Source organism: Dermacentor andersoni, chromosome 4 (genome assembly GCF_023375885.2).
Source record: "Dermacentor andersoni chromosome 4, qqDerAnde1_hic_scaffold, whole genome shotgun sequence".
In the NCBI taxonomy this organism is placed as follows: Eukaryota; Metazoa; Arthropoda; class Arachnida; order Ixodida; family Ixodidae; genus Dermacentor; species Dermacentor andersoni.
The window spans coordinates 115,499,514-115,526,384 of NC_092817.1; the positions used below are offsets into that span (position 1 = coordinate 115,499,514).

The 26,871-nt window shown below is 45.0% G+C and overlaps 1 protein-coding gene across 1 annotated transcript; it reads right to left on the bottom strand.

Moving 5' to 3' along the window:
- Positions 1-507: 507 nt before the first annotated feature.
- On the bottom strand, positions 508-26,676 carry LOC126537515 (sorting and assembly machinery component 50 homolog). The gene is made up of 15 exons (XM_050184596.3): positions 26,457-26,676; positions 26,206-26,259; positions 26,039-26,140; positions 25,858-25,945; positions 24,551-24,657; positions 23,475-23,608; positions 23,329-23,416; positions 22,509-22,640; positions 22,369-22,440; positions 16,182-16,265; positions 12,901-13,042; positions 8,757-8,903; positions 5,122-5,263; positions 3,074-3,151; positions 508-708 (listed from the first exon to the last, which is right to left on the bottom strand). The coding sequence occupies exons 1-14, from the start codon at positions 26,475-26,477 to the stop codon at positions 3,106-3,108; spliced, it is 1,359 nt and encodes a 452-aa protein (XP_050040553.1). The 5' UTR covers positions 26,478-26,676; the 3' UTR covers positions 508-708; positions 3,074-3,105.
- Positions 26,677-26,871: the final 195 nt, after the last annotated feature.

The window sequence follows — 26,871 nt, forward strand, 5'->3', positions numbered from 1 at the left end:
GATTCAACTGAAAGCACTTGGGATTTGCAGGCTTGCTTTTGTTTTATAAAAGCAGAGCTAACTGAACTTTGAAGTGACTTGTTTCCAATAATTCACTCGCCAGTGTAAATTGCATTAATTTCCAACCGTATTCATTTCTACACACATTGCAGCACACACAACTACAATCCTCCGGGAAAAGTGCTAAGCCCTTCTTAAAATGTTTAATTCTGTATAAAAACTATGCTGTGGTCAGGTTATGTACTCTTTCTTTACAATATGTTGCCAGCCAATAACCTTAGAAAATTTGTACTTCTGCTGGTTCTTGTGATTTGTTGGTTCTGTGCCATTTCCTGTGTATCAAGATTTTTTTTTTTTTTTTTTTTTTTCAATAACCATCATGCAAGACATTAGCGCATCTTCATTCTCTAAAGCTGAAATTGAAAATGTGACGTTTGAACCAGATGTCGGGCACGGTGTGGCAAATTTTCTTATTTTCCAAACACTGAAGGAAGAATAGGCTGGTGCTTTCGACATAATGATTTTTTAATTGAAACTCAACATTCTTAAGTGCGAGCATGAAAACAGAAACAAAAGAACTATAAACGCATTGTGCACTATGGTCCTAAAAAAGCATGTGGAGAGATTTCCAGTGTGTGCAGTTTCCAGCGGCCATTTGAGCAGCTTTGGAAGAAACTGCATAAGCTCACCGTCCTCGAAGGCTTGAATCTGCAAGAATTGTTAATGAAATAAGGAATGAAAAGGCCACATGAAAAGAAAGTCAACAGATCTCACACGATGTGGAAGCCTATGTTAAGTTGAAGCATTTGCTCGCACAACACACGTGAATGTTTACTGAATGATTATTATGTAGATACCAAGTAATGTGGGATCTGCATAAGATATAGAAGAATAGCAAGGGTTGATGTTTTAGTCGACAGCACTTGAAGTACTACACGCCTACTGTATTGAAATGTCCTTCCTAAACGTGTTGACGTGTTTATGCTACGAATTTGGCATTTGTCGATATGTGCTGGTTGATGGCGTCATGCTCGGTGCTGCATTGAGAAGTGTGACAAGCAGCCTATGAAGACTGAAGCAGATGTAGCCATGGATGTTCAAATTGTGAAGTCCCCTTGTGACCATATGACCAATGACACCTTCTGTATCTGCTGTTAGTGTTACACTTAAAGCTCAATATAACGAAGTATTTAACTTTGTATAACTTCTTGTCTAAGAATGCCATGTATCTTCAATGAAATATAATGAAATTTCACTGCCGTCGTGATGAAATACGGAGGTTAATACATGGAAACTGCGGTGGACGCAGATGGTCAAATGGTTGAATTACATGTGGCTACTCGCGAACACACCTCTGAAATCATGCACCACATGACAGAGTGTGGCCGCCGAAGTGGAGCAGCGCAGTAGCAAGACCCTCTCACTGTCGTGTTCCATATAAAATCCACGTACGATAAGATCCTATCGCGACCCCCGCAATGTGTGCTGTAGATGCGATGGAAAAGCGCACGAAGGTGCTCGATGGTTGATATTAGGATGCCTGATATTAAAGTCACCGGTAACGAACATTTGGGTGTGTTTATCTTTGGTATTGTCATAGTATGACAGCATTGCAAACTTCTGATATTGGCACAACAATGTTTGTGCAATTCAATTCGTTCAGCAGTCTAAGCTCGCTTAGGTGCCATTTAGAAGACCAATTTCACATAGGCACCATAATTTCGTTGTCCGCAGTAGGACAGCTGCCTACAGAAAGGAAAATAAAGTGCTGCTCGTGAGAGTGCATGGCACGTGTTGCCTTTGTCTAAGCTGTGGAATAAACTCCAAATGAAGACTCAATGCTTTGAGCTCCATTCCTGCATATCGTCCTGCACTTTTCATTCTGTACCATTCACCCATTCCATTAAGAGGGCTGTGTGCTTCGGAGATAGCTAAGAGACAAAATTACACATAGAGCTTTTAGGCCTTGATTTATTGCTCTATTAGGAAAAACAAAGGTGCACTGTCTGGCACTACATTGTAGTTTAGTTAATACATACTACCCGGCCCACTGTACAAAGACAGCTGCATATCAATCCCAATAACGCTTCGCATTAAAACTTCCTCATGCTACATAACCATGCAGCAGCACTATCAGGTTTGACCACTCATACCTTTGGTAACACTGCTCCTATTCTGTGCTGAAAAAGTTGAGCAGGAACCACTTGATAGAACTGCTGAGATATGCTGCAGGGGAACCTCATTAATCAGCTCTACTGGCTGATGCCACGAAGTGTGTGGGCGCTGTGACATATGGAGATGCCAGCTTGTACTTGGCAGATTGTCTTCAGCATCACCATTCAACAAGATGACAGACGCTAAAAGGTTAATTAAATTCTGGGCTTTTGCATGCCAGAACCACAATGTAATTACAGTCGAACCTGGATATATCGAGCTCGAAGGGTATTGCGAAATAGTTCGATATATCAATAATTCGATATATAAAATTAAAAATTTCATACAAAATTCTTCAGGGGGATTTTACAGCTGTTTGTTATACACAATAATTTGTTATATCAGGGTTTGATATACCTGGGTTCGACTGTATAAGGCACACTGTAGTGACGCACTTCGAAGATGAACTTTGACTATCTGGGATTCTTCTACATGCACCTAAATCCAAGTAAACGAGCTTCTGCATTTGGCCCCCACTGATATGTGGCCACCGTGACAAGGATCAAACCTGTAACCTCGAGTTCATCAGCACAACACCATGACCATAGCCACCTGGCTACCACTGCAGGTAGATGAGAGGCATGCCGATGTATTATACATTTTCCTCGCCCTCATGGTTGCACCATATCAAATATGCTAAGGCCAGCACCTTGTGAAGCGTTGTCTGTGTTGCAAAGTGCTTTTATTGACCCTGCATTCACATGCCAGTGCTCCAGCAGAGAGCATCATGTTCTAAGGAGAAACGCTGCGTGCAATGTACGCAGAATGTCAGTTCTGGTTGCAACCTCTTTTGGCCCCCTGAAGGCGGCTCGTGCGTTCGCATAATTGCCGTTGCAAAGTAGATCACTACAGTACTCACCATCAAAGAGAAGTGTGCGCAGGCTGGCAGTGCTACAAGAAGGAAACCCCGATGCCAAATTGGAGGCCGTGGTTCAACCTGCAATATGGCCATGCTCTGTGTTGAGACAATTTCTTACAATCAGAGCCCCTTTTTCTCATGAAGCTTCTACAAGCTTGCCGTGCCAACCAGTGTCGTTTGGAGGGCTATACATGTACCTGGCAACTGAACAAAGCTCATTGACACGCATATTCACACAAGCTGTGCGCGCTTTTTTTTTTTTTTTTTTTTGCTGAAGCGTTTTAGAAGACAGTACAAGAAGCAATGCATTCAAGCATTGACCACAGGTGGCAAAATTCCTCTTAAATCTAACACTACTGTGTGTGCACTAAACGTAGAAACTTGAATTCAAGAGTTATTAACAATGACCACTACATTGATGTTGCACTGTGATAATTTTTCACCACCCTAGGTAATTAGACTTGTTCAAGAATGAGCCAAAGTATGCATGTATTTGGTCATTATTTATTAGTAAATGGACTGAAGCCTCTGCCTTTGCCATGTTTCTACCAGTTTTCTATTCAAAGAATCGTGTCCTTAGTAGTCTGTGCTTTAATTCACCATTTCTTGTGCAGTCATCAATAATACCACAGCCTGAATGTTTATGTAGCTGGCTTAAAGATATGTAAAAGTTAGCCTCCCATAGCTGAGAGCTACTGCCTTCAAAATGATGCTGGGTGGCATAGTGAGCTATACCATAAAAGTTTCATGACAAAAAAAAAAAATTTTTATCAAGGAAACCTCATGTAATTCAGAGCTTATACTATAAGTAGCAGCAAAAGTGCGGATAAAGCTTTTCACATAACAACTTTTATCAAGCCATCGCTATTTCAAAAGATCCCAGGAGTTGCACAGAATTATTCATTTATTCCTACGCTTGCTGAACGTCTCAATTCTTGTCATTCCAATAACTTGTGAGTGCCTCTACATTGTACTTCCTTTATTACTTTCATAGCCATTTCAACCAATTCTATGCACATGTTGCCTTGAGCATGAAGAGTTGCACTAGAAAGTGTTGCTACAATAATGCTATTCGTATATACAGGGTGTTTCACGTGACTTGTGCCAAGGACTTAAAAAAAAGGTGGTTAGCCGCAGCTTGATGAAACCAACCACATATGGTTTGCCATCATGTGGCGCTCCTTAGTGTATTTTTATATTCCACTTAATTAGTTAATGAACTAAGATGAATCATGCAAAACTTTTAATATTCACTTTAGGGCCAAGTGCGTCTTGTTGCGTTGTAAAGGGGGGCTCAGAAACGACCGATCCAATTTTTTGTGGCAACAAACATGCTGCGTGGCGATCTTTTTTTGCCGTTCAAAGAAAGCCTGCGAAATATTAAACAAAACCGCGTGACGGCGCTCATGCGCTATCGTATTGCAGAGCTCTCAATCACTGTGTGCGCATACCGTGGCAAAATGAGCGGCCGCGGCTCTAGGCATCGGCTTCACAGTGCGCCAGCATCTTTGGCGGTGGCACACGGAAAGGAAGCGCCGTCGTCCCTGATAAGCGATAGGCTCGACACACGGTTGAGAGCGCTGCAATACGAAAGCGCACAAGAGAAGCCATGTGGTTTTATTTCATATTTCGCTGGCTTTCTTTAAATGCCAAAAAATATCGCCATGCAGCACGTACGTTGCCACCAGAAATTGGGTTGGTCGTTTCTGAACCCCCCATACAACACAACGAAACAAACCTGGCCCTAAAGTGAATATTGAAAATTTTGCATAATTCATCTTAGTTAATTAACTAATTAAGCAGAATGTAAGAAATACTCTAAGGAGTGCCACATGACGGCACACCATATACCATTAGTTTCGTTCAGCTGCAGCTAAACCACTTTCTTAAAATCCTTGACACAAGTTACGTGAAACACGCTGCATGTGAAAGTATCATATAAAGTAATCTTTTACAGAGCATGGGCCCTGAGCTCTGTTCGGCGTGCAATTCCAGCTTTGCGCAATACCGCTGCCTATAGCACATGACAAGACACCTGAAAGACTTGCCTGTCACCGGTCTTTGCCTTCATGGGCAGGCAGTAATTCAACTCAAAACGAGCAATGTGTCCGATGGAGAGCACGATGCCGGCACCAATTGACCACCGCAGGTTTCGTGTGACCATCTCGAGGTTCTGCTGCATATCGTTAGCTGCAACAAGCATGAAATCAATGAGTAAACTGAGCTCTTCACTACTCACTAGTTAGCTCTGCCTAATTCTTTGTTTCTATGATTTCTTTTTGATTCAAATGAATCTAGTTAGTGAGGACACAAAGAAATCTGCTTCAGGTGAATATCCCACAGCTCCACTTGTGTATAATGTAAAGATGAATGTTGATATCATTGATACAGATATAGCAAATTATGGGATATAATGGAGTACAGTCGACTTCCATGAATTCAACCGCAATGGAACCGAGGAAATCGATCGAATTATCCAGTGGGTCAAATTAAACAAGAGGCAGAATTAACTTCAAAACACACCACTGATGCATTTGGCAGTATTTGCACAATTCTAACACATCCTCAATCAAATGTGCACCCACTTTTTATGTGCCCTAAAGAAAAGTAACCCAGAGGTAACATTAAAGCTCCTAAAGAAAGTAGAAATCTAACATGCACTTGATTTTTTAGCAAGAAAAATGGACAAGGGTCTAATATGCGTTGTACAGTGGCGGCTGGTTTTCTAAAGTCAGCTTCGCCACGTAGTTATTTTTTAGCAAAGAAAATGGGCAAGGGTATAATATGCGTTGCACAGTGGCGGCTGGTTTTCTAAAGTGAGCTTCACCACATACAGCGGTATTATGAGGCAAAGCATATAGATGCGGTTTCTGGCTCAATTTTATTGAAAAAATAAAAAAATGAAAACAAAAGGCGCGCGTTAGAATTGGGTAAACACCATAATCGGGCATTGTGAGCTACCGCTATTGCTTGAAATTTTCTTAGGGCAGGCCGAAAATAGGCATTTTCGACGAGAGGCGACGTGTTCACCTACCACATTCACTGTCCCCTAAGTTCCGCCGAGACGCGATGCTGCCAGTAAAGGGCATTAAAGGGCAGCCAGTAAAGTCACTACTGGGGTCACCACAGGGGTCAGGCACGTGCATGCTGACTGGTCAAGTTCGAATTATTCAGCAGAGACTAATTTCAGGGACCGAAATAGCGAAAGTTTGGTCCCATAAAAATGCATGGGCACCAGCTGGGACCGTCCTTCGGCTGGGATTGAATTAACCAAAAAATCAAATTAACCGGTTTAGAATTAGCGGAAGCCTACTGCATAGCCATAAAATTTGGTTGACCATGCTTTGTTTTATTGAGTATTCTACTGGTTAAAGTGAAGCAAATATTTGCTTGCACACGGCTCAAGGTATGTATCCTGGTAGCAAAAATGTCAAATATGCTCAGTAAGAGCAACATTAAATGGCTCATGCTGGATGTATGTGTGCATTCTGGCCAATGTCTTTGCTTGGCTGGCCTACAGCCCCAAAGTCAATGCACTTACTCATGTGATAACACCAGCAGCATGATTGAATACTGACGATGGTGCCAATGCGCTGGTAAACTAAAGTTGTTCATGCGCTGTATCAACATGGCAAGCAGCCCACAGGCCATCAAGATCAACCGGAGACCCTTTGTTGTCCATCAGAGACATCATGCATGTGTTTATTTTGCATAGACTCAATCACGGTGTTCATTCGTATTTTTTTGCCGATCTATCAATGTGCACACTTATAAGGAATATTGAATATAATGAGGATAATTTCATGTCAGATGTGACTGCATTATAGAGTAAAATCTCACTATAACGAAGTTGCAGTTGACACAAAAATACCTTTGCTACATCCAATATTTGTTATAAACATATACAGTAGAAACTCATTGATATGATCCTGTATTGTATGACTTTCTGATGGCAGTTTGCGATCAAGAACAGAAAAATATTACTCAATACTGTCGCGCTTTTTTTATTGGTTAATACATTCCTGGAAAAACAATTCTTCGGCACCAGCCTTCAGCACATTGCCAAACTGCAGTTGTGCGATACGTTTTCCAGCCGTGAAAATGTGCTGGGCATACATGATCACGATCGAGAGAAGTAGGTGCCCGCCACGAAAGCCTTTCTGCAGCACTCGCCCAACCATTTGATGTGTACATGTCAGCATGCATTCAGTTTTCTCCTCCTCTCTTCCAGTACAAGCAAATCTCCTCATGGGTCGCCTTGCATCGCATTCACAGCTGTCACCGCGGACCCTACTGCAATAAGCATCTTCATCTATCTGTTAGACAGCGTGTGCGGCATAGTGCCATTGGAAGCATACTACACGCTAGTAATAGGAGATAACCCAAACGTGCAGCCATTCCCTGCTGCAGGCGGCACAAAGCGAGCATCATGTTTCGCTCTGGTGCCATTGTATTGCGCTGTAGCTCACCAACTCGAGTTTGTTTCAGTTTCCCTTCTCTGTCTTAAAGCACTGCGTCATAGGAAAACAACAAGCATGTCTCGGGTTGCGCAGGCCCAATAGCCCAAAGCATCGGCGTCTCATGCCGCAATGATTCTTGCCAAGTGGGCATGCCAAAATTTCCCGCCAAAATGTCCCAGCCCAAAAAAAAGTTGTTGAGAGAGGCCAAATTCAAGGAGCGCGAATGTAAGTTTGCCAAAGCCGCAAGAAAGAAAATGCGCGACTGCGGCTGCTCAGGCTCCATCAGCTCGGCGCATGTCGGCATCTCGAGCAGCAGCAATGGGTGACGTTATCATGAAGAGCGTCGGCAGTGAATGCCTCGTCTGCCTCTCGCTTCAGCGAGACTCCAAAACTCAACATAATGCAACCTCCAACACCAAATGAGCAGAAGCCAGCAGGCAATGCCATGTTTTCTCAGCTCGCCCAACCTTTGCACATGCGGCAGACCAGCTCTAAAATGAGGCGCACTGGCTGTGTATGCACCTAGCCATACTGACAGCTATGCACAACCATGGCCACACTAAAAAAGGAGACGTGTGCCAACCTGCCCCCCCCCCCCCCCCCCCCCCATGCCTCACCGCCTTCCCCTAGCCTTGCGCATGTGTTTGATCGCATTACCATGAGCTCGCTCCCCTCTCCCCCATTCTCTTTGCCCGTGCTGGAATACGGTGCTTATCAAGCTGCCAACCTTCTTGGCTCACCATCGCACGCTTTCGCTTGCATGTAAATCATACAGCATGCGGGGTGCAATAGGACCCTATCGAACTTGGACATTTAACGGAACATGATGCTGCTCCCCTTCAGCAAGGTCATGAGCGCACGATTTGAGAGGTGCGTTGAAATCGTGTATGAATGCACTTCATTATATTGAGGTTCAATATACATGGTGTTCTTTGGATAAGAAGATATAAAACGTTAAATACCTTGTTACATCAAGAAATTCATTACATTGAAGTTCACTATATACTATCTGCATTCTTTATAACAAGGTTCAACTTTACGTTGATTGCCATTGCAAACACACACACAAAAAAAATCTGACAGCATGACACAATCCAGTGATATTAAACAACTACAGTGCCCCAACGAAACCAAGCACTTTACGCTACGTTTCCCACAGCTGAGTTGCTTTACACTCGACGCCATCAAACACTTTTGCAGCTTCACAGAGCCACTGTACTTACTGAGCTTGAAGTCATCCACATTTCCAGCCGTTGCAAAGGCATGGGTCCGGAAGTAGTCTCCCAGTCCACCTTCGCCCGGCCGGAAAGGCAGTGGTGTGTATAGATGAAGGCCAGCGGCCCAATAGGTCTCACCTCCTAGTGAATGGCCTGAGGCACAAAAAAGAAGAGAAAACAGCCAGTGGCTGTCAACATTATGAAATGCAGAAGAATGACCTTTCATCAAAACTTAAGGAAGCATCACCCACCCCCTCGGCTGCAAAAATAGGCTGTTTCTCAATAGCAAGATGGACCTATACAAAAAAGAATAGTCCCTGCAGGAACAATGGCCTATACGGCTAACTAGAGCTCACTTGGCTAGATTTCTAATTAGATTACTTGTTATTCCCTTTGCACATACACAAAAACACACAAACTATATATATATGGACAGCCCATATATGCATCGGAGGACCCCTCAAGAACAGGGAGACATTTGGCACTGTCCCTCAAGGTCCCCCTTGCACAGCATGGCATATCACCCACATCCTTCATCAAGCTCTAACTGACGTTTCCTGAACAGTAAAAGTACCAAAATACTCTCTACACCCAATCTCACCAACTCCGTACAGTGTTGCAGAAAATATGAGCAGCATCAGCCAACCAGAAAAGGGAACCAGAAGAAAGGTGCCTTCATTGTCTACCTTTTAACACCCTTTGTGCCGCAAATCATCCCTCACCGTTCACTATCATCACCCATGTGCACTTCTCACCCAAAAAAGGATCACAGGTGCATGACGGGTGAGCCCTCCTTCCTTTTCTGGAACATCTTCATCTTTTGTGCCATGCTTCCTGCACCAAGTCCCATCATGTGACAACATAAACTTGCCTTACTCTCGATTCTTCACTGAAATAAGCCGATCTTCAGCACAGTCGTTATCACAGATTCCAATTAAGTTTATTCCAACGCATTTCAATGTGTACAGCTCTCACGACGCGCAGTGATGTTTAAAGCCCAGAACTATGCACAGATGCTGTTGTGTACTGAACATGGCTTCCGAGTTCAGTGGATAAAATGAGCATGGTCGGTGGACCCTGATATAGGGAGCGCCGTCTCCTGGGTACAGAAGCATATATATACTTGTGTTAGCCAGTTTCCCTCGTTCCGTGCTTGGTTGTTGTGATGGCAATAAAGTCATATTGACGATAACGCCTTGTGCTGATACTGTCTCATAACTCGACCCGTGCTACATAATACTGCCGACGAAGATGGGATTCGCTGAGTCACTCGAATGAAACCGCCACCATGAAAGGCTAGCTCCGGTGCGTACTCGTTCACAATGACGACCGCCACAAGAGAGGAGCTTGAGCTTTTCGACATCGCCCACCCTGAAGAGTGGGAGGACTATGCACAACGTTGCGAGTTCTTCCTGAAGGCACAGGACATCATGGATGCTGGCAAGAAGAGGTCGACATTCCTGAGCTGCTGCAGTCCCACTACGTTTCAGCTGGCCAAAGCACTTGTGGCACTGGCCCAGCTGAAAAATACCTAATTCAACACAATCCTCACCGCGTTGCGAGATCACCTAGCACCGAAACCACCGGAGCTTGACAGGCGATATGAATTCCACTGCCACGACCAGGCACTGAGTGACCTGAATGCCCTTCGAATCACGGCACAGAACTGCAATTTCAACACCCTTGACATCATGCTATGTGATCGTTTCGTGTTCCGACTGCATAACAACATGGTGAAGCAGCGACTACTGGCCAAAGAGGAGGTGTCCCTCACCAGTGTTGTCGAGGAAGCAGTCGCCGCTGAGGCCATTGCGCGGGAAGCAAGCAAACCCATGCTCCAAATCACAAACACACTGCGATTCGAACCAGTGCACCAAGGGACGACGACGGTCTATGACGGCAAGCATGACGCTGCCGAACACGTTTTTTGGTTACATACGAGTCCCGGTCAGCAACAGGACACCGAGAGACTCGTGAGCGGCTCCTGCGCCAGCTGTGGGGGCCCACACGAAGATTGCCTGTGTCGGTTCTGTGAGGCTTAGTACCGGGGATGTGGAAAAACTGGGCGCATCGCTAAGGTCTGCTGGTCCTGGAGGCAGCCTGGCCCACGCCAAAATTCCAAAGCCAAAGGCTGGACACACCTTTTCAAGACCACTCCTCGTGCAAACATCTACTGCGATGACTTGGCAGTGATTGCTATCAATGATGTGCGCCTCAACCTGCCGAGAAGAAGCTACATGTGGGAGTCAGAATCAAAGGCATACAGTGTCAGATGGAGGTGGACCCAGGATCAATCTTTTTGATCATCTCCAATGCCACCGCCAGACATATTTTGCCAAGGGCAGTCCTTCTTGATTGTGGTGGACTCTTATTCCAAATGGCTTGAGGTCATACCAATGCCATGAATGACATCGGGCACTGTAATTAGTACCTACGAACATTGTTCGCAACACATGGCCTGCCAGACACTCTTGTCTCTGACAATCCGCCGCAATTTACATCCGCAGAGCCTCAGGGGTTCCTGGACGCCAAACTTATTCACCAGGTGACGTCTGCAGCATTCCTTCTATCCACGAAAGGGCAGGCTGAAAGGATGGTACGGACCCCCAAAGGGGCATTATCTCGCATAATCCAAGGGAGCTGTGCACGGCGACTAGCGGACTTTACTCTACAGTAGCATGTAACTCCGCACAGTGCCAGAGGATGCTCCCCATCAGAGCTACTGATCGGCCACCGACTGTCTAAAATGCTGGACCAGCTGCACCCAGACCGGGCCCCTGACAAGTCCTCCTGGCTGACAGAAGCTATGCCTACCCCATGCACATTCCAGCCCGAGGACCATCTTTGCATGGAACTACAACCGCGGCCCATCATGGGTCCCTGCCATGATCTCAAGAGCAACTGGTCCGATATCTTATAAGGTTGCTCTCCCACTGGAAGTGGTAAGGGAATACATCTACTTAGGACAGGTAGTGACTGCAGATCCGGATCATGAGACTGAAATAATCAGAAGAATAAGAATGGGCTGGGGTGCGTTTGGCAGGCATTCTCAGATCATGAACAGCAGGTTGCCATTATCCCTCAAGAGAAAAGTTTATAACAGCTGTGTCTTACCAGTACTCACGTACGGGGCAGAAACCTGGAGGCTTACAAAAAGGGTTCTACTTAAATTGAGGATGACGCAACGAGCTATGGAAAGAAGAATGATAGGTGTAACGTTAAGGGATAAGAAAAGAGCAGATTGGGTGAGGGAACAAACGCGAGTTAATGATATCTTAGTTGAAATCAAGAAAAAGAAATGGGCATGGGCAGGACACGTAATGAGGAGGGAAGATAACCGATGGTCATTAAGAGTTACGGAATGGATTCCAATGGAAGGGAAGCGTAGCAGAGGGCGGCAGAAAGTTAGGTGGGCGGACGAGATTAAGAAGTTTGCAGGGACAACATGGCCACAATTAGTACATGACCGGGGTAGTTGGAGAAGTATGGGAGAGGCCTTTGCCATGCAGTGGGCATAACCAGGCTGATGATGATGATGATGATGCTCTCCCACATGACCGCATGCGTCGCCGGCACGTGTACCTGCTACATCGTCGAAGCGGCAGTCCCATCAGGTTAGCAGAACCTGTACCTGCAGAGGTTCAGCCCGCACCAAGCCCTATGCTTGGCGGAGCAACCAGCAGCAAGACATCAGAGCACAGTGAGCCAGAGGAGCAACCAACAGTCATGCTACCCTTGGACGAAATAGCAACACCTCAGCCAGCACCAACAGAGCAAAGGGTAGAACTGCCAGGCCCACGCCGTTTGCAGCATTTCCAGAAAACATCCCAAGACCTTAGGGACTTTGTGCTGGCGTTGGCTGACTGTTGAGTCCGAACTAAGGAGGAAAGGGTGTTGTGTACTGAACTTGGCCGCTGAGCTCAACGGATAAATTGAGTGTGGTCAGTGCACCCTGATTATGGGGAGCGCCATCTCCTCGGTACAGAAGCATATATATACTTGTGCTAGCCGGTTTCACTCATTCCGTGTTTGGTTGTTGTGATGGCAATGAATTCATATTGCCGATACTGCCTCGTGCTGATGCTGCCTTGTGATACAACTCACGCAACATAACAGACGGAGCAGCGAGTCGAAAGGAAGGTGCACCCACCTTCCGCGTGCGGCCCGATGCCCCTCTGCTGGAAACCCCGCAGGCCGAGTGGACCACCAAGGAAGAACCGGTCACAGATGCTGAACGTCTTGTTGTGCCCAAAGCCCACCATATGGCCAGCCATGCAACAACCCTGCAGCACCTGCACACCATTGTGATAAGCAAGACAAATCTCATTATAATGTCGACAGAGGCAGTTTGCATGGCACTGGCTTACACTGATGAAGCTAGGTTATAAATGCCTGCACACAAATACGAGAGAAAATAAAAGAGGGGCACCTGTCTCCGCACGTCATTTGGTACAGAACCATAGTTTTGCAGAGTACTGTGTTGAATAAGTTGGTGCATAGCGATCTGACGTACTGTGGCGCAAAGTAAGAAAACCCAAGGAAAAAGATCAGAAAGACAGAAAGAAAGAAAGAGACAGAAAGAAAGAAGACAGGAAGAGCGCTTTTTCTGTCTACTGTTTTTCTAGTGCTTTTTTTTTACTTTATACCACAGTAGGTGGACTGGTAAAGAACCACATGCGCTGCATGGAAGTCATGGGTTCAGCAAGTGCTGGCAAGTTGTCTTTGCTTCACCTTTCATTTTCATTTAATAGGAAATTTATTGCTAATTTAACTGTCATAGAAAATTAAATGTACACCTCAACAAAAAATAATAAACGTTTAATAGGGAACATGCAAAAATTCTATAAGCAGGTTTTCCCCACATACCTAGTTTGGTCTAACCTTGATGGCAAACATCAAGTCACAATCTTAATTAAGGTATTAACATGCGGGCTGCTGACACCATTCCTGCTGCCTTCCCTCCCTCGCACCATACAAGATTTCAAAATGCATGTCTCTGGTTTAGCAGTGCTACTAGCTTGAACACGGCCGTCCTGGTTGTGGCAAGTTGGCTGTGTTAAAAAGCCTGCTTACGAAATTTCACATATCCCCTATTCCTCTAGGTTTTCCTTGGCTTCATTTTTTCTATCTGGCTGGGGTGCACATTACAGAGTGATTGCATAATGATTACAGAGCCCTAAGGGCTCATTCACACCAGTGACTCACAGAGGTTGCATGACCAAGTTGGTTGCAATTGGTCGTAAATGGTCACTTTGATCAAAAAGCAACTGTTATTGGTCAGTCGCTTGCTGCTAAATTTTTCAGTTGCGCAACTGTAGTCACAAAGTTGACGAACCGATCAGCAACACAGGATCAGGATGTCTGTTAGGCCATTGCCTCCTTTACTAGATGCCAGCCGCTGACACCATGCTTGTTGATCCACTTAATAAGCAAATGTTTCCAAGTTTATACTGCTGATAAAACTACTATCCTTACTTCGTATAGCTGTCTACTAATTTGCTATCGCACTCGATGCTGTGCCTTTCGAGCGAAACTGCAACATTTTTGTCCCAGATTCCCATTGTACAAGGAAAATCTGTCGCCCATCAACAGTAGAATGAAGCTACAAAAGAAGCCTGTACAGGTATCTTCGAGAGAAAGCCTTGCAGTTCAAATAAAATTTGTACAGGTACGGGGATTAAACCTGGGAACCAAGGCCTTTCTGGGATGGTCACTCTACCACGTTAGCTAACCGGGAAGCTGGCATTCTTCTTAAAATCTTCTTCCTCCTTGCAATTTCTGCAAAACTGGTTTGCTAAATTCAATTCCCACTGCGTACATGTTCTAAGCAGCACTTTAACTGTGCGGAGTGTGGATATACTGTATTTGCACTATTCTACCATGCCTCTGTTTGTAACGTGCAGTTATATTACCGCCAACATATCCACAAAAATAAATTGGTGGCGATTCTACCGCGCACATCAAGTGACAAAACCTGAGTCGACGCGTATTGTGTTGAGACAATTTTATGGAACATACAAAGGCACACAGACACACACACAGCTGAGTTTTAGCAGCTAGTTGCTATCAGAGTCTGACGACACATCCCTTTCATTGTCTACCGAGCACAGAAGTCACCTTCAGTTCAATCTAATGCATTAGAAATGCCATACGTACAGCAAACTGGAAAAATGGTGAGCGCAAATTAAGGCAGAAAAAGAAAAGGTCCATTCAGTGCCGCACCTTGCATTCAGCCTTTTTCTGGTTAAGAATCAGTTTTTTTTTTTATACTGAGTAGAATTAGTTACAATTGTAACATGCATGTAAATTTGAACTTAGTTTTTGTCCCAAAAAGGTGCGCGTTAGAATCGTGCACAAATATGGTAATTCATTATATGGCTAAGTTCAAGTGTATTACACAATAAGTGTGGAAGCTTCAAAATGTTTTTATGTGGTAAGCAATTTTCATGCTGCTTGATTCAAGTTATGCAGCAGCTGAAATATTGTGTAAATCTGAAATTATGGGGACAAGGTGTGGCGAGAGTGCACCGTCATTACAGTTATCACTTCGCTTGCTTATAACGTTATAAAATGCTTCACGTTATGTGCTTGAACCGATGAACAGCTAAATATTTTAAACATCTGTGGCCAATAAGGCATGCGATGATAACGCAAGGCACGTTTGTCAAAGATGATCACTGGTCTCATTAATGTGATTGGAATTCTTTGGGAACTTCATCCAGTTTGCGACATATTTGTCTGTCTGTTTGTATCTAACCTTTTGCAAACCAACTTGGGTCACTGGGTAGTTCTCGGTCTAATGGGTAGAGCACTGAACTGCTCTGAGGGAACCTTGTTCAGAGCCAACCATTGGACAAACTTGGATCGTCATTGGGTATGTGACATTAAATATGTGCCTCTCTTCAATGAACCTCTTTCATGCCAACTTGTATCCCTGGGCATGTGCAGCTATTCAATGACAAAAAAAGATCCTTTAAAATTTATCCAATGCTGTGTGGAATTGAACCCGCATCATATATATGTATTCACACAATCTTGTCTGAATACAAATTCTGACACATGTGGACTCCAAAGCAGCGCAATCACTAAATGGCATAGCAAGTCCCAAGGGAAGCGCAAGAGAGGAACTTGGCTGCATAAACGCCTCATACATGATGTCTTATGGCAATGGCAATATGGTGTGTCGCTTCATTGCTTCAATGTTAAGTGCATTAACCTTGAAAGTCATCTTATGACAGTTTCTGCAGCAACCTTTATTTTCTTAAGTGCAAGGTGAAACGCTCCTGCTCATTGTCAAAAAAGGCAGACAGGCTATCACGAGTGCGCTAAAAGCACAGAACAAAGAATCTTTACAAGATATGCATGCTGTAAATGTCTGTGTGTATATATATAGGTGTTACGAACTCATAGTCAGAAGCAGCAAGCACTCACAATGTCCCTCGCTATTGGCACATTAAGCTGATATTCCGCTTCATGCTTGACAAAGCCAACGTCGCCACCAAGACCAGCAAATTCCTGTAAAACAAAGAAAACCGCATAAATGTAAACTTATACTGACAGCAAGTGTTGTGTAGTGCATGGTACAGTGTCGCCATCTCTGCGCGAGAACATGGACTGCAAGGACAGTGGTCGCTGCGGTGCCTGCCAGAGGGCGCGCCACGACCACTGCATTCCCCCCCTGGACACCTCTGGCAATGGCACAAGAGTGCCAGCCGTTGCCGTGCAGCTTACGTTTTCATCATGTGACCATTAAGTGTACATTAAATATGCATTGTGTTATATCGGCCATGCTCGAGACACCACAAGTGGTGACAAGAATGGGATCAAGCCTGCAAGAGACGAAGCTGGAACTGCATAACATGTGCTGCCGGTGAGACACTGGTGCTGCTGAAAGTGCATGCATAATATCAGTCCTGACCCGTTGTGTTTGGTGGAGACTTCAACTTCATCAGCGCAAGATGGCAGCTCTTGGCCACATCGAGGAATTCGACTATCTTTCCAGAGTAATGAACTGCCTATTGGACGCGGCTCAATTTCTTTTTCAAGATGAATGGAATTATGAAAGCTGAAAGAAAGTGCAACGTTTTCTTCAGCATTTGCGGTGCTGCCATGTTTGACTTAGCACAATCGCCGAATACCAAAACATTAGTGCATATATTGGTCGCCTTGAATGAACACTTCATGTCTCAGCAGTCAGAGGTAGTGTTCCGAAACACAAAAAGAAGCCAGGGTCTGAGAGAGTCGGTCAGTATCTTCAAGGAGAACTTCGGCGGTTAGCACAGTACTGCAACTTCTCGAACCTGGAGGAGATGCTCCGTGATCGACCGGTGCCTGGCCTGCGGAATGAAAAGGTGCAGAACAGTCTTTTTGCCATGAAGAAACTTACCTTCAAGACCGCCTTAGAAGAGGTATTGGCAGCAGAGGTGGCAGACTTGAGTATTCGTGAGGTGAGGGTGTCAGAGTCAACGAGCAATGCGACACAAAACACAAAAGACATCAATGCCGTTTGTCGTGAGGAGCCATGAGGAGCAGGAAACAAAGAAGACCCAACCACCAGAACGAAAAACGAACTCATGCTATGGGTGCAGTGGTTCACACAATCGAGAGGACTGTTGTTTTCAAGACGCACAATGTCGTTTTTGCAAACAGGTTGGCCATATGAGCAGGTGTGCCAAATGAAGCCAAATGCAGGTGCAGCTTCGACGCCTACTACGAATGCTGTGAGTATGAGCACATCATATGAAGAGTATTACACAAACTACCTGTCACCTCTGCACACTTTGGCCACATAGAAGAGGTGCACGACCGTGTTGATCAAAAGCAAACCATGCATAATGGAAGTCGACTCCGGGTCAGAGTTTTCAGTAATTGCGGAGCATACTTATAACCAACTTCTTGAATGGAACTCTGAGCCTTTGGTTTCATTTGGTTCGAGACTCACTGGCATATGAGGCAATGTCGTAAAGATACGAGGTGTATGCCATGTTCATGTTGAATATGGCGACTTCAAGGGATTCCTCAAGCTAATGGTGCCACAAGATCACCAAACAAGCCTGCTGCGAATGGACTGATCCAAGCCCTTGGGAACTGAACTTTAGGCATGCACAGTATGGATGGGTTGATAGTGGAATGCATCCTGGAGAAGTTTCATTGTGTATTCAGTTCGGGATTGCAAAATTTCGATGTTTCACTTGTCACACCTCACTTGGACACTGCTGTCACACCAATATGGATGAGACCTCGACGAGTCCCCTTTGCACTCAAGCCAAAGATCGATGCAAAGCTTGACCGCCTCATTGAGCAAGGAATCTTGGAGTCAGCAACTGAACCAAAGTGGGAAACAACCATAGTAACACCCATTAAGCAAATGGAGACATACGAACATGTGGTGATTACAAATGTACAATCAACAAAGCACTACCCCATACCCCATTCCTGTCCTGCAACATCTACTGGCTTCACTGTCTGAGGGATGCACATTGTGTTTGCAAAACAGGACCTTGCACAGGCATACCAACAGCTAGAAGTTGATGAGGCTGCAGCTGACACACAGACCATGACAACTCCCCGGAAACCTTTCCAAGTTAAGAGGTTGCAGTTTGGTGTGAGCGTTGCACCTGGAATATTCCAGAACTTCACGGATGACCTCCCGAAGGGACTTCCAGGAGAGGGGTTCCATATTTTGACATTTTTGTAGCAGCCAGAATGGAAAAAGAGCTGGCTGGGTGCCTTCATGATGTGCTGACATACATTGCTAATGCTGGTCTCCGTGCGAAAAGTGAGAAATGCTGTTTTGGTGTATTTCCAGTGGAATTTCTGGGATTCATGATCGACAAAGATGGTGTGCACCCATTAATGGAAAAGGTGAAGGTGATCCACAATGCATCAGTCCTAGCCAACAAGCAAGACTTGCAAGCCTTCCTGGGCCTTCTAAACTTCTACCACATTTTCCTGAAGAAGAAGGCAACAGTGGCCAAACCACTTCGTCTCATTGACAAGGATGCCCCATGGGAGTGAACAGCTCATCATGACCAAGCTTTCGGGGACACAAAGCTGTTATCGTCGGAGAATGTGTTGCATCATTTCAACGAGAGCAACCCTCTTGTGATAACACGCGACACTTCACCTTATGGCATTGGGAGTGTACTCGGCCACCGACTGGAGGTTAGTCATGAAGCCCCTGTTGCCTTCTATTCAAGAACAATGACATAGAGGTATTATGCACAGATTGACAAGGAAGCCTTGGCTGTGGTGTCAAGCGTTAAGAAGTTTCATGATTACATCTATAGGCAAAGGTTTGAGATTGTGACAGACCATAACCCACTCCTGGACCTGTTCACACCATGAAAGCAGACACCTCAGATATTATGCCCAAGAATGCTGTGTTGAACTATTCTCCCAAATATGTACGGCTACGTTCTCACTCATCGGCCCAGAAAAGAAATACAAAGCGCTGATGCACTGAGCCACCTGTCCCTCACTGTTTCAGTTTCCAGTAACACCACCCTTAGAGGTGTCATTCCTGGAGGACACACCCAACCCCTCACTTCATGCTCAGGACATCGCGAGAGTGACAACACAAGACTCCATTCTGTCACGTGTGCTGAACTGGGCTTTGAGAGGATGGCTGTCAACCAATGTGGAGCCTGAATTTCAGCCATTCAGGATCAGGCAGCACGAGCTGTCAGAGCACAAAGGGTGTGTCATCTGGGTGCAATTGAGTTGTGATACCCGAAAAGAGGAGGAAGGTGATCCTTGAGGTTCTCCACAGAGCTCATCCAGGAATTGTACGTATGAAGGCTCTTGCTCGTAGTTACATGTGGTGGCCTGAAATGGATATGAACATTGAAGACTACGTCAGTAGCTGCTTGGCCTGCCACGAGTTCAGACCTGCTCCTCCTAGAGCATCTGTCCACACGGACAGATGCTCTATACAATAAGGAAGGTCTGTCCCTTCCAGGGACAGACCTTCCTTATCGTCGTGGGCTCCTTGTCAAAGTGGCTGGAGGCGGCACCTGTGTCTTGCATGACTATGCGAAGCATCATTAGTGTTCTCGGGCAGCTTATCACAACACATAATATGCCAGATTCTGTTGTCTCAGACAAAGGAGCCCAGTTTACATCTGAGGAGTTAAGTGTATTCCTGAGGGCTGGACTGATTTGTCACATCACATCTGCTCCCTTTCATGTCTCATCCAACGGACACGCAGAACGCATGGCCGCACGACAAAGGAGTCGTTGCGATGCATTGTTGAAAGTGGCTGAGGGCATCGCCTCGCCAGTCTTTTGGTGCAACAACACACCACACTGGGCACTGCTATGGGTCCGAGCCTAGCAGAATTGCTTGTGAACAGGAGGTTGACGACACTGCCGGATTGCATCCATCCAGACCTGAGAACTCATGGAAGAGGTTAAATGGGAACACTGAGGAAACACAGCCCAAGGCAAGGTCATTTATGCCACATGACCAGGTACTTGTAAGGAACTGCAGTACCAGCCCTGCATGGGTCCCAGCCACAGTAACTGAGGCAACAGGACCTGTCTCTTACAGGGCCTGCACTCAAGACGCACGCAGTTCTGCGACATCATGTGGATCAGATGCAACGGTGTAACGTGCAGGGCAACACAACTGTCGTGGGGATGAAGCAACGCATGTAGCAATGGGACACTGTCTGGGTGGGAGGTGCAAGCGCGAATCGCGAGCTGTTGACGCCGGCTGAGACTGTCTTTGCTGTGCCTGCCGTGCGGTCCTTCCGCCTGCCAACATTAATAAACCCCCTTTCAACATGGCAGAGGTGCAAAGTATTCAAACCTGGAACTCCGAAGTCGGACGCTACCAACTGCACCAACAATGCCTGACGAAACCACCCACCAGGCCGTTGCCCAATCCCTGCAGGTTTTCATAACCAGCACACTGCGGCAGCATGACCCTCCCTTCTTTAGTGAAACATATGACCACAATGTGGAAGATTGTCTGGCGACATGTGAAAAAGTAAGCGGCCACAATAAGTGGGACGACCCGTTGAAACTACAGAATGTCTTGTTTTATCTCAAAGACATCGCAAGTCTGTGGTACTACAACTACAAGTTCTGCTTCACTACATGGAGTAAGTTCAAGAAATGCTTCACAGACGTGTTCGAGTGCCCCACCGTGCGCAAACTCCGCACCGAACAGCGCCTCTGCAGGTGTGCACAGCAGCAAGACGAAAATTTTACTAGCTACATAGAAGACGTGATTGACTTGGGTAAGTGCCTGAATCCATGACGGAGCAAGAGAAGATTAAACACATCTTGAAAGGCATTGACGACGATGCCTTTCAAATGTTGCTGGCCAAGGACACAAGAACGATGATGGCAGTGAAAGGGGGCAGCCGGTACCAACTGATGAACAAGTGCAATGTGGCACCTCTCAACGACCCCCACATCAAGTACAATCACAAGGCACAAGTGCTGTGACATGCAATAGGCCATGCAGGTCTGCTGCTCCCCCTCAGTGCTGGAAGAACTTTGTTTAGGATGAACTTAGGGGGGAGGAGTGTTGTGTAGTGCATGGTACAATGTCACCACCTCTGCATGAGAACATGGTCTGCATGGAGAGTGGCGGCTGTGGTGCTTGCCAGAGGGTGTGTCACGACTTCCAATTCCTCTTCACGATTTCCTTGTCCGGTACCAGCAAATCTCGTGAGTCGCCAACTCTACTGTGATAAGCATCTTCACCTATCTGTTTCATGTGTTTCACAGTGCGTGTGGCATAGTGCTGTTGGAAATGTACTGCACGCTTTTAATAGGTGATAATCCAAACGCACCGCTGTTTCCTGCTGCAGGTGGTGCAAAGGGAGTGTCATGTTTTGCTCAGGTGGCATCGTATTTCGGTGTCGCCTACTAGTTTGATTTCGTTTCAGTTTCCTGTCACCATCTTAGAACACTACACAATAAGAAAACAACAAAGTGTGTCTCAAGCCACTTGGGCACCACCAGGTCGACACATGTCGGAGGCTCCCACCACGATTCTCACCAAGTAGACACGCCAGAACTTCCCACTAAAACGACCCGTCTGAAGAAGCCGCTGACCCAGGCTGAATTTGAGGACTGAAAACGTAAGCTTGCTGAAGCAAAAAAAAAAAAAAATGACAACATGCATCTCAGGCCGCTTAGGCCTCACAAGCTCGATGCCTATCAGCGTTTCGTGTAGCAACGTCTTACAGATGTGAACTACAGTTGAGTTGGCCAAATTTTTTAGTGTCTTTGGGTTGTACGTTTTCCCAGTTAGCATGTTTTCCCTCGCATTTTTTTTCCCAATGTATGAACAAGGATCTGCTGTAAATAAACCATGCAGCCAACTTCTAAACTTGCTCAAATTTATTTTTGCATGGAGAACAGCGCAAAAATACACACGGCTAAGGGAGGAATACAGTCCCGTGTTTTTCCTATGTCCGTGTTTATTTTTGTGCTGTTCACCCATGAATCTGTACCAACTAGCTCGCATTCATACTCTTTTAAGTCAGATTTATTAATTATATGCTTTCGGTATGTTTATATTGAGAATTTTCACATAGAGTGCACAAGTACTGACGGGTTGTGGAGAATGACATGAGCAAATGCGATCACTTAGGCTTACCTGGTGCAACCTGAAGTAACCTCCTTCTGTTGGCAGAATAGAATTGTCTCTTCTGTCCACAGTAACTATGTGCTGAGAGACAAGGAAAAGAACAAAGGTTACTCATCGGGTGAGTTGACACTAAAAGATTTGCCACATACCTTTAGTGACGACTTTAATGAGTGTCCCATCTCTTCTCGAACTACAAAGGGAACTGTCGGCCCTAGGCAAGATAGCTCGCGCCACAGAGCCTCCCATCGTAGGCTATGGTGTACTCCTGGTGTTGACTCAAACTGAAAGGGTTAAGGATGAATGACTCGTTGAGGTAGTTAGTAGAGTGTAGGCACATACAGAATGAAGCAGTCATGCATCAGTCCACCCACATAACTTCTTTTGTCCCATTGGCAGTGTTGTCGTAACCAAAGTTGATTGAATGTCTTGAGGTAACCAAAGTATCAAATGTTAACTTAGAAGAACTGAAGTCAAGATGCTTGACTTCATTGCTTGAGGTGAATTGACTCTAGAAAGCTCAAAAATCTCTAGGTGACCGTGGTATTAGCAAGAAACACATTGAAAAATGGCAGCAGAGCTTTGAGCCAGCACCAAACAGCTGCCATCGAGGCAGGTATTTCTCAAGCACTATTTGCATACCTTCAGATGATGGTGATTTCCTACAAGCCTGATACATCACGACTGCTTTGCCTGACTTTTTTGTCGATTCTGTTTCTTACACTTAAAAGAAGTGGACATACTAGATTTTAAAAATAAAAATAAATTATTTCAGATAACTAGCAGGGTAATGATAAAGGCTTAACCATAGCAATGATCATAAAGAACAGCCTCAACTTTCTGCCACACCATGCATAGATAGAAATTAATAAACATCACTACACTTGTGGGAAAGGTAGCAGAGGCAAGGTGCAACTACAAGGAGGCTAAAATAGCACATTCGAACATGAATGAACAGCAAACAGTGCATACCAAGAGCTCTGTTAATAGGCCACGGTCAAGTTGCCTGAAGCCACTCCACGTGAAATCTGCCGCTTGCTGGAACACTGCTCCTGTAATCCTGTTAAAAAAATAACAAGGCATAAAAATCTGAATATGAGCGCATCCCAAGGCCTTACCGAGGGTTGAGCCAACCAAGGAAGGGCTTACTGACTGTAATGTTAAATCCACTAGAGTGCTTTGTGCCGTAGTGGTACTCTGATTGCACAAACTCTCCTCGGCCCCAGGTGTTTGGAAATTTTAGACCTATGACCTAGAAGGGAATCCTAAAAATGAGCTTCATGACTAAAGAAAGCAAGCACCCTATCAAAGGCTAAGAGAAAATGTTTGTCTCATTCTTTTGCTTTGTTGGATAGCTGCCGACTGACTGCATACGAGTGGTACGAGGCCTCAAATGCACAACAAACCATGTATTATATCATCTTTTGATGTGACAAATAAAAAATATGCCCCACATGTAGAGCAGCTGCGTGATGTTGACCAAAGGTTCTCAACATGTCACAAAGATCGGGGGTTGTGGTCACGTGATACCACTGACATGTGAATTGGTGCACTGGTCACAACTAGACCATGACAGTCTTGCCGAAAAAGGGGATAATATGGGAAGAGGAGGTGACGAGGATGTGGTACTTTCCGAGGGAAACAACAGCAGAGAACCAAGCTTACACGTGTCAAATGCACAGAAGTACTGGGTGAAAGAAGAAAGAATGGCTGACGTGACGCATGCCCAGGTTTCGGTAACACTGTCATCGTGCGGCACAGTCATTGTGAGTGCACAAGATGGGGACAAAGAAAGACACACACAGCACTGCGTGTGTCTTTTTATCTTTGCTCCCGTCTTTTGTGTAGTGCTTGTTTTACAATCAAATACCAACGTGCCAGGTCACTACCCTTGACTGTGTCAGGCTGACTGATGCATGCTGCAGTGGTGTGTGTGACACCAAGAGACCATTACCTCCGATTTTCGTGATGTAACGAGGGGTCCTTGTCAGCACAGACTATGCAGCGAAGCTTTGCTGGTTTTGGTGTGCATTCTGAGCTGGTCACATGAAAATGATATTATTATTTGAGCAATTTTGGTACCACAGCATTGCTACACAGTTAGCAGCTATATAGAAAAACATAAAAAGCGAGGTACAAAATTTTTGTGTCAGTACTCTTCTAACACAATAACTGCCCATGGGGGTATGCCTACCATACTTCCTTCATTGTTGCCAACAAGAGTGTTGATGCCTCCTACAAGACGTCTAACTTCCTGAACCTTGAATGTCACTTCTAGACCGCTGGGACTTGCATCTGGACCTAGAAGGCACAAGGGATAGAAAGAGGCTAGCAAAAAGCACTAGCAGTTCTGCATGTTTCTGTAAATTCGCATGCCTATGCCCATGTCTACTTTTACGGAGTGACATGCACAAAATACTCCTACATTCATTGCATGACCTGAATATGCGTCGCATTCCTTTTTCTTTTTGTAGTATTAGGCATTCTACTTTTTGCAAATAAAAGACAAGGGGGAGTTCAATTTTGCAACAATACAGTCCGTACATTGACTCCATGTATATGTATACTTGAATGTTTTTCTGTTGCTTTCTTCTTTTCCGCAGCACCTTGTGAAAATTTATTAACTGTACACTGAAATATATGTATGCCTGCACACTCATGCCAAGAGATACCAGTCTTTTCTATACGCTAAGGCTGGCGGTGGCATTTACAGGTCAGTAATAAGACCTTAACGCTACGTACCGAGTCAATAGACTTTGAGTGGTGGCTTGCCCCTGAAAGTATGGACTATGGAGCTTGTGTGTATGCCCTGATTATTTATGACATATGCTGGTTGGTGCTCTTGCCCATGTAAACAGCCAATCACTGTCAGAGCATGTTATTATGGGCCCCTTGGTTAGATTGCAAATCTAATTTCTGGACTATCCAGGCTTCAATTGGTATGATTCAGTACGTTTGAATACCAGGCTCACTTGTCATGTAGGCCTACTTGTCCCGTACTTTGCCTCTTCTATTTATCGTAATTGTCACTTGTCATTAATTTCTTTCTTTCCCTTTTCCCCCATGCAGAGAAGCTGGATGAGGGATTGTACCTTAGGCTGACCTCTGTGCCCTTTCACACGAATAAACTTTCTCCCTAAACTTTCTCCCGTTCTTGTACCACTGTTCGCTTTCTTGAATGAATAATTGCCAAATGAAGTTACATGAATCGATTTCACATTGGTGAACTGTACCACGTAGAAACGAATCACCATGTGGAAGGGATAAAAAATGCAACAAGCACATAAACGAGTGTCAACAAGGTGACGAAAGGTGGTAGCTCGACACCTTTAATTTTGGCGAGCTGCATTAACTGGCCACAAAATGACATACAAAAGGAACACACAATATGATAGGCACAGCATGTTAACAATTTGCCCCTCAAATATATTCAATCATTTCGTAGTTGCTATTTGGTGTTTACTATTGAGTTTAGCTTAGCAGTAAACCAACAAATCCTACCTGAACTTGTATCGATGGTCACGGAGATCTGTTTAAATGCTCCCAACGTTTCCAGTTGCTTTCTTACATAGCGTGTTTTTAATATTACCTGAAGAGGAACGGAAAAATAAGGAACACAATAGTGTGCTATCACACTTAGGAAAGTGTTAAAGACAGCCACTGGACGGGGTTCTACGCTCACCTCTTGGAAATCTCTGGCGTTGAAAAGGTCATTGACAGCTTTTTTGAGGATATCATCCTTCGTCCGGATAACACCGTCAATAAATACCGTGTCGACACGAGCCTGTAACAGCAATCCCGTTTAAGGAATGAGGCACACACGCACATAGAAGACAACCTCGCACTGACCTCTATTTGATCCAAAGGAACTTGCATATCCTTCGCCTCTTGTCTCTCGAGTGACTGCAACGCGCACGGACGAGAATTACAATCATTTCACATGGGATCGTACTAAGTTTTAGATCGACAAGATGTCTATTAAAAGTTGTCGAGTTCGTGAAACATTGAACGGAAATGATGTGTGCACTCGGATGAAATTTGCAACAGCTGTAAAACGCATTACAGAATAAATAAAAGCCGCACTACATGTGTAATATTACCTTTGCTTGGACGGTGCCCATTTCTTTTGTTGAAGTTCAACGCGCACTACACAAACTTCACCCCACCAGAAATCCTCAGCAGCTCTGCTCCCGGGAGTTCTCGCATAAACATAACCGAAACGACGTAAAGCGCGCACTGGGGCAAAGTTTTGCGAAGTTTTGTGCGCCGATCGTCTACTTCTCAACAGCCGGCCACAGTACCGGCATGTTTTGTGACCTTCCCCTAGCGGAGCGGCATGTTTTCGATGCTGATATTTTGAAGCTCAATGCTTTCTTATTTCGGCTCGTTTCTAAAGCGTTTATTGAATAAAAGCATAAAATACGCTTAATTTATACGCTAATAGTTAAGATAACAAGCGCTGAATAGCGTTCATTCTTCATTTTTCCGGCAACGCCACCATTTCTGACCGTTTTT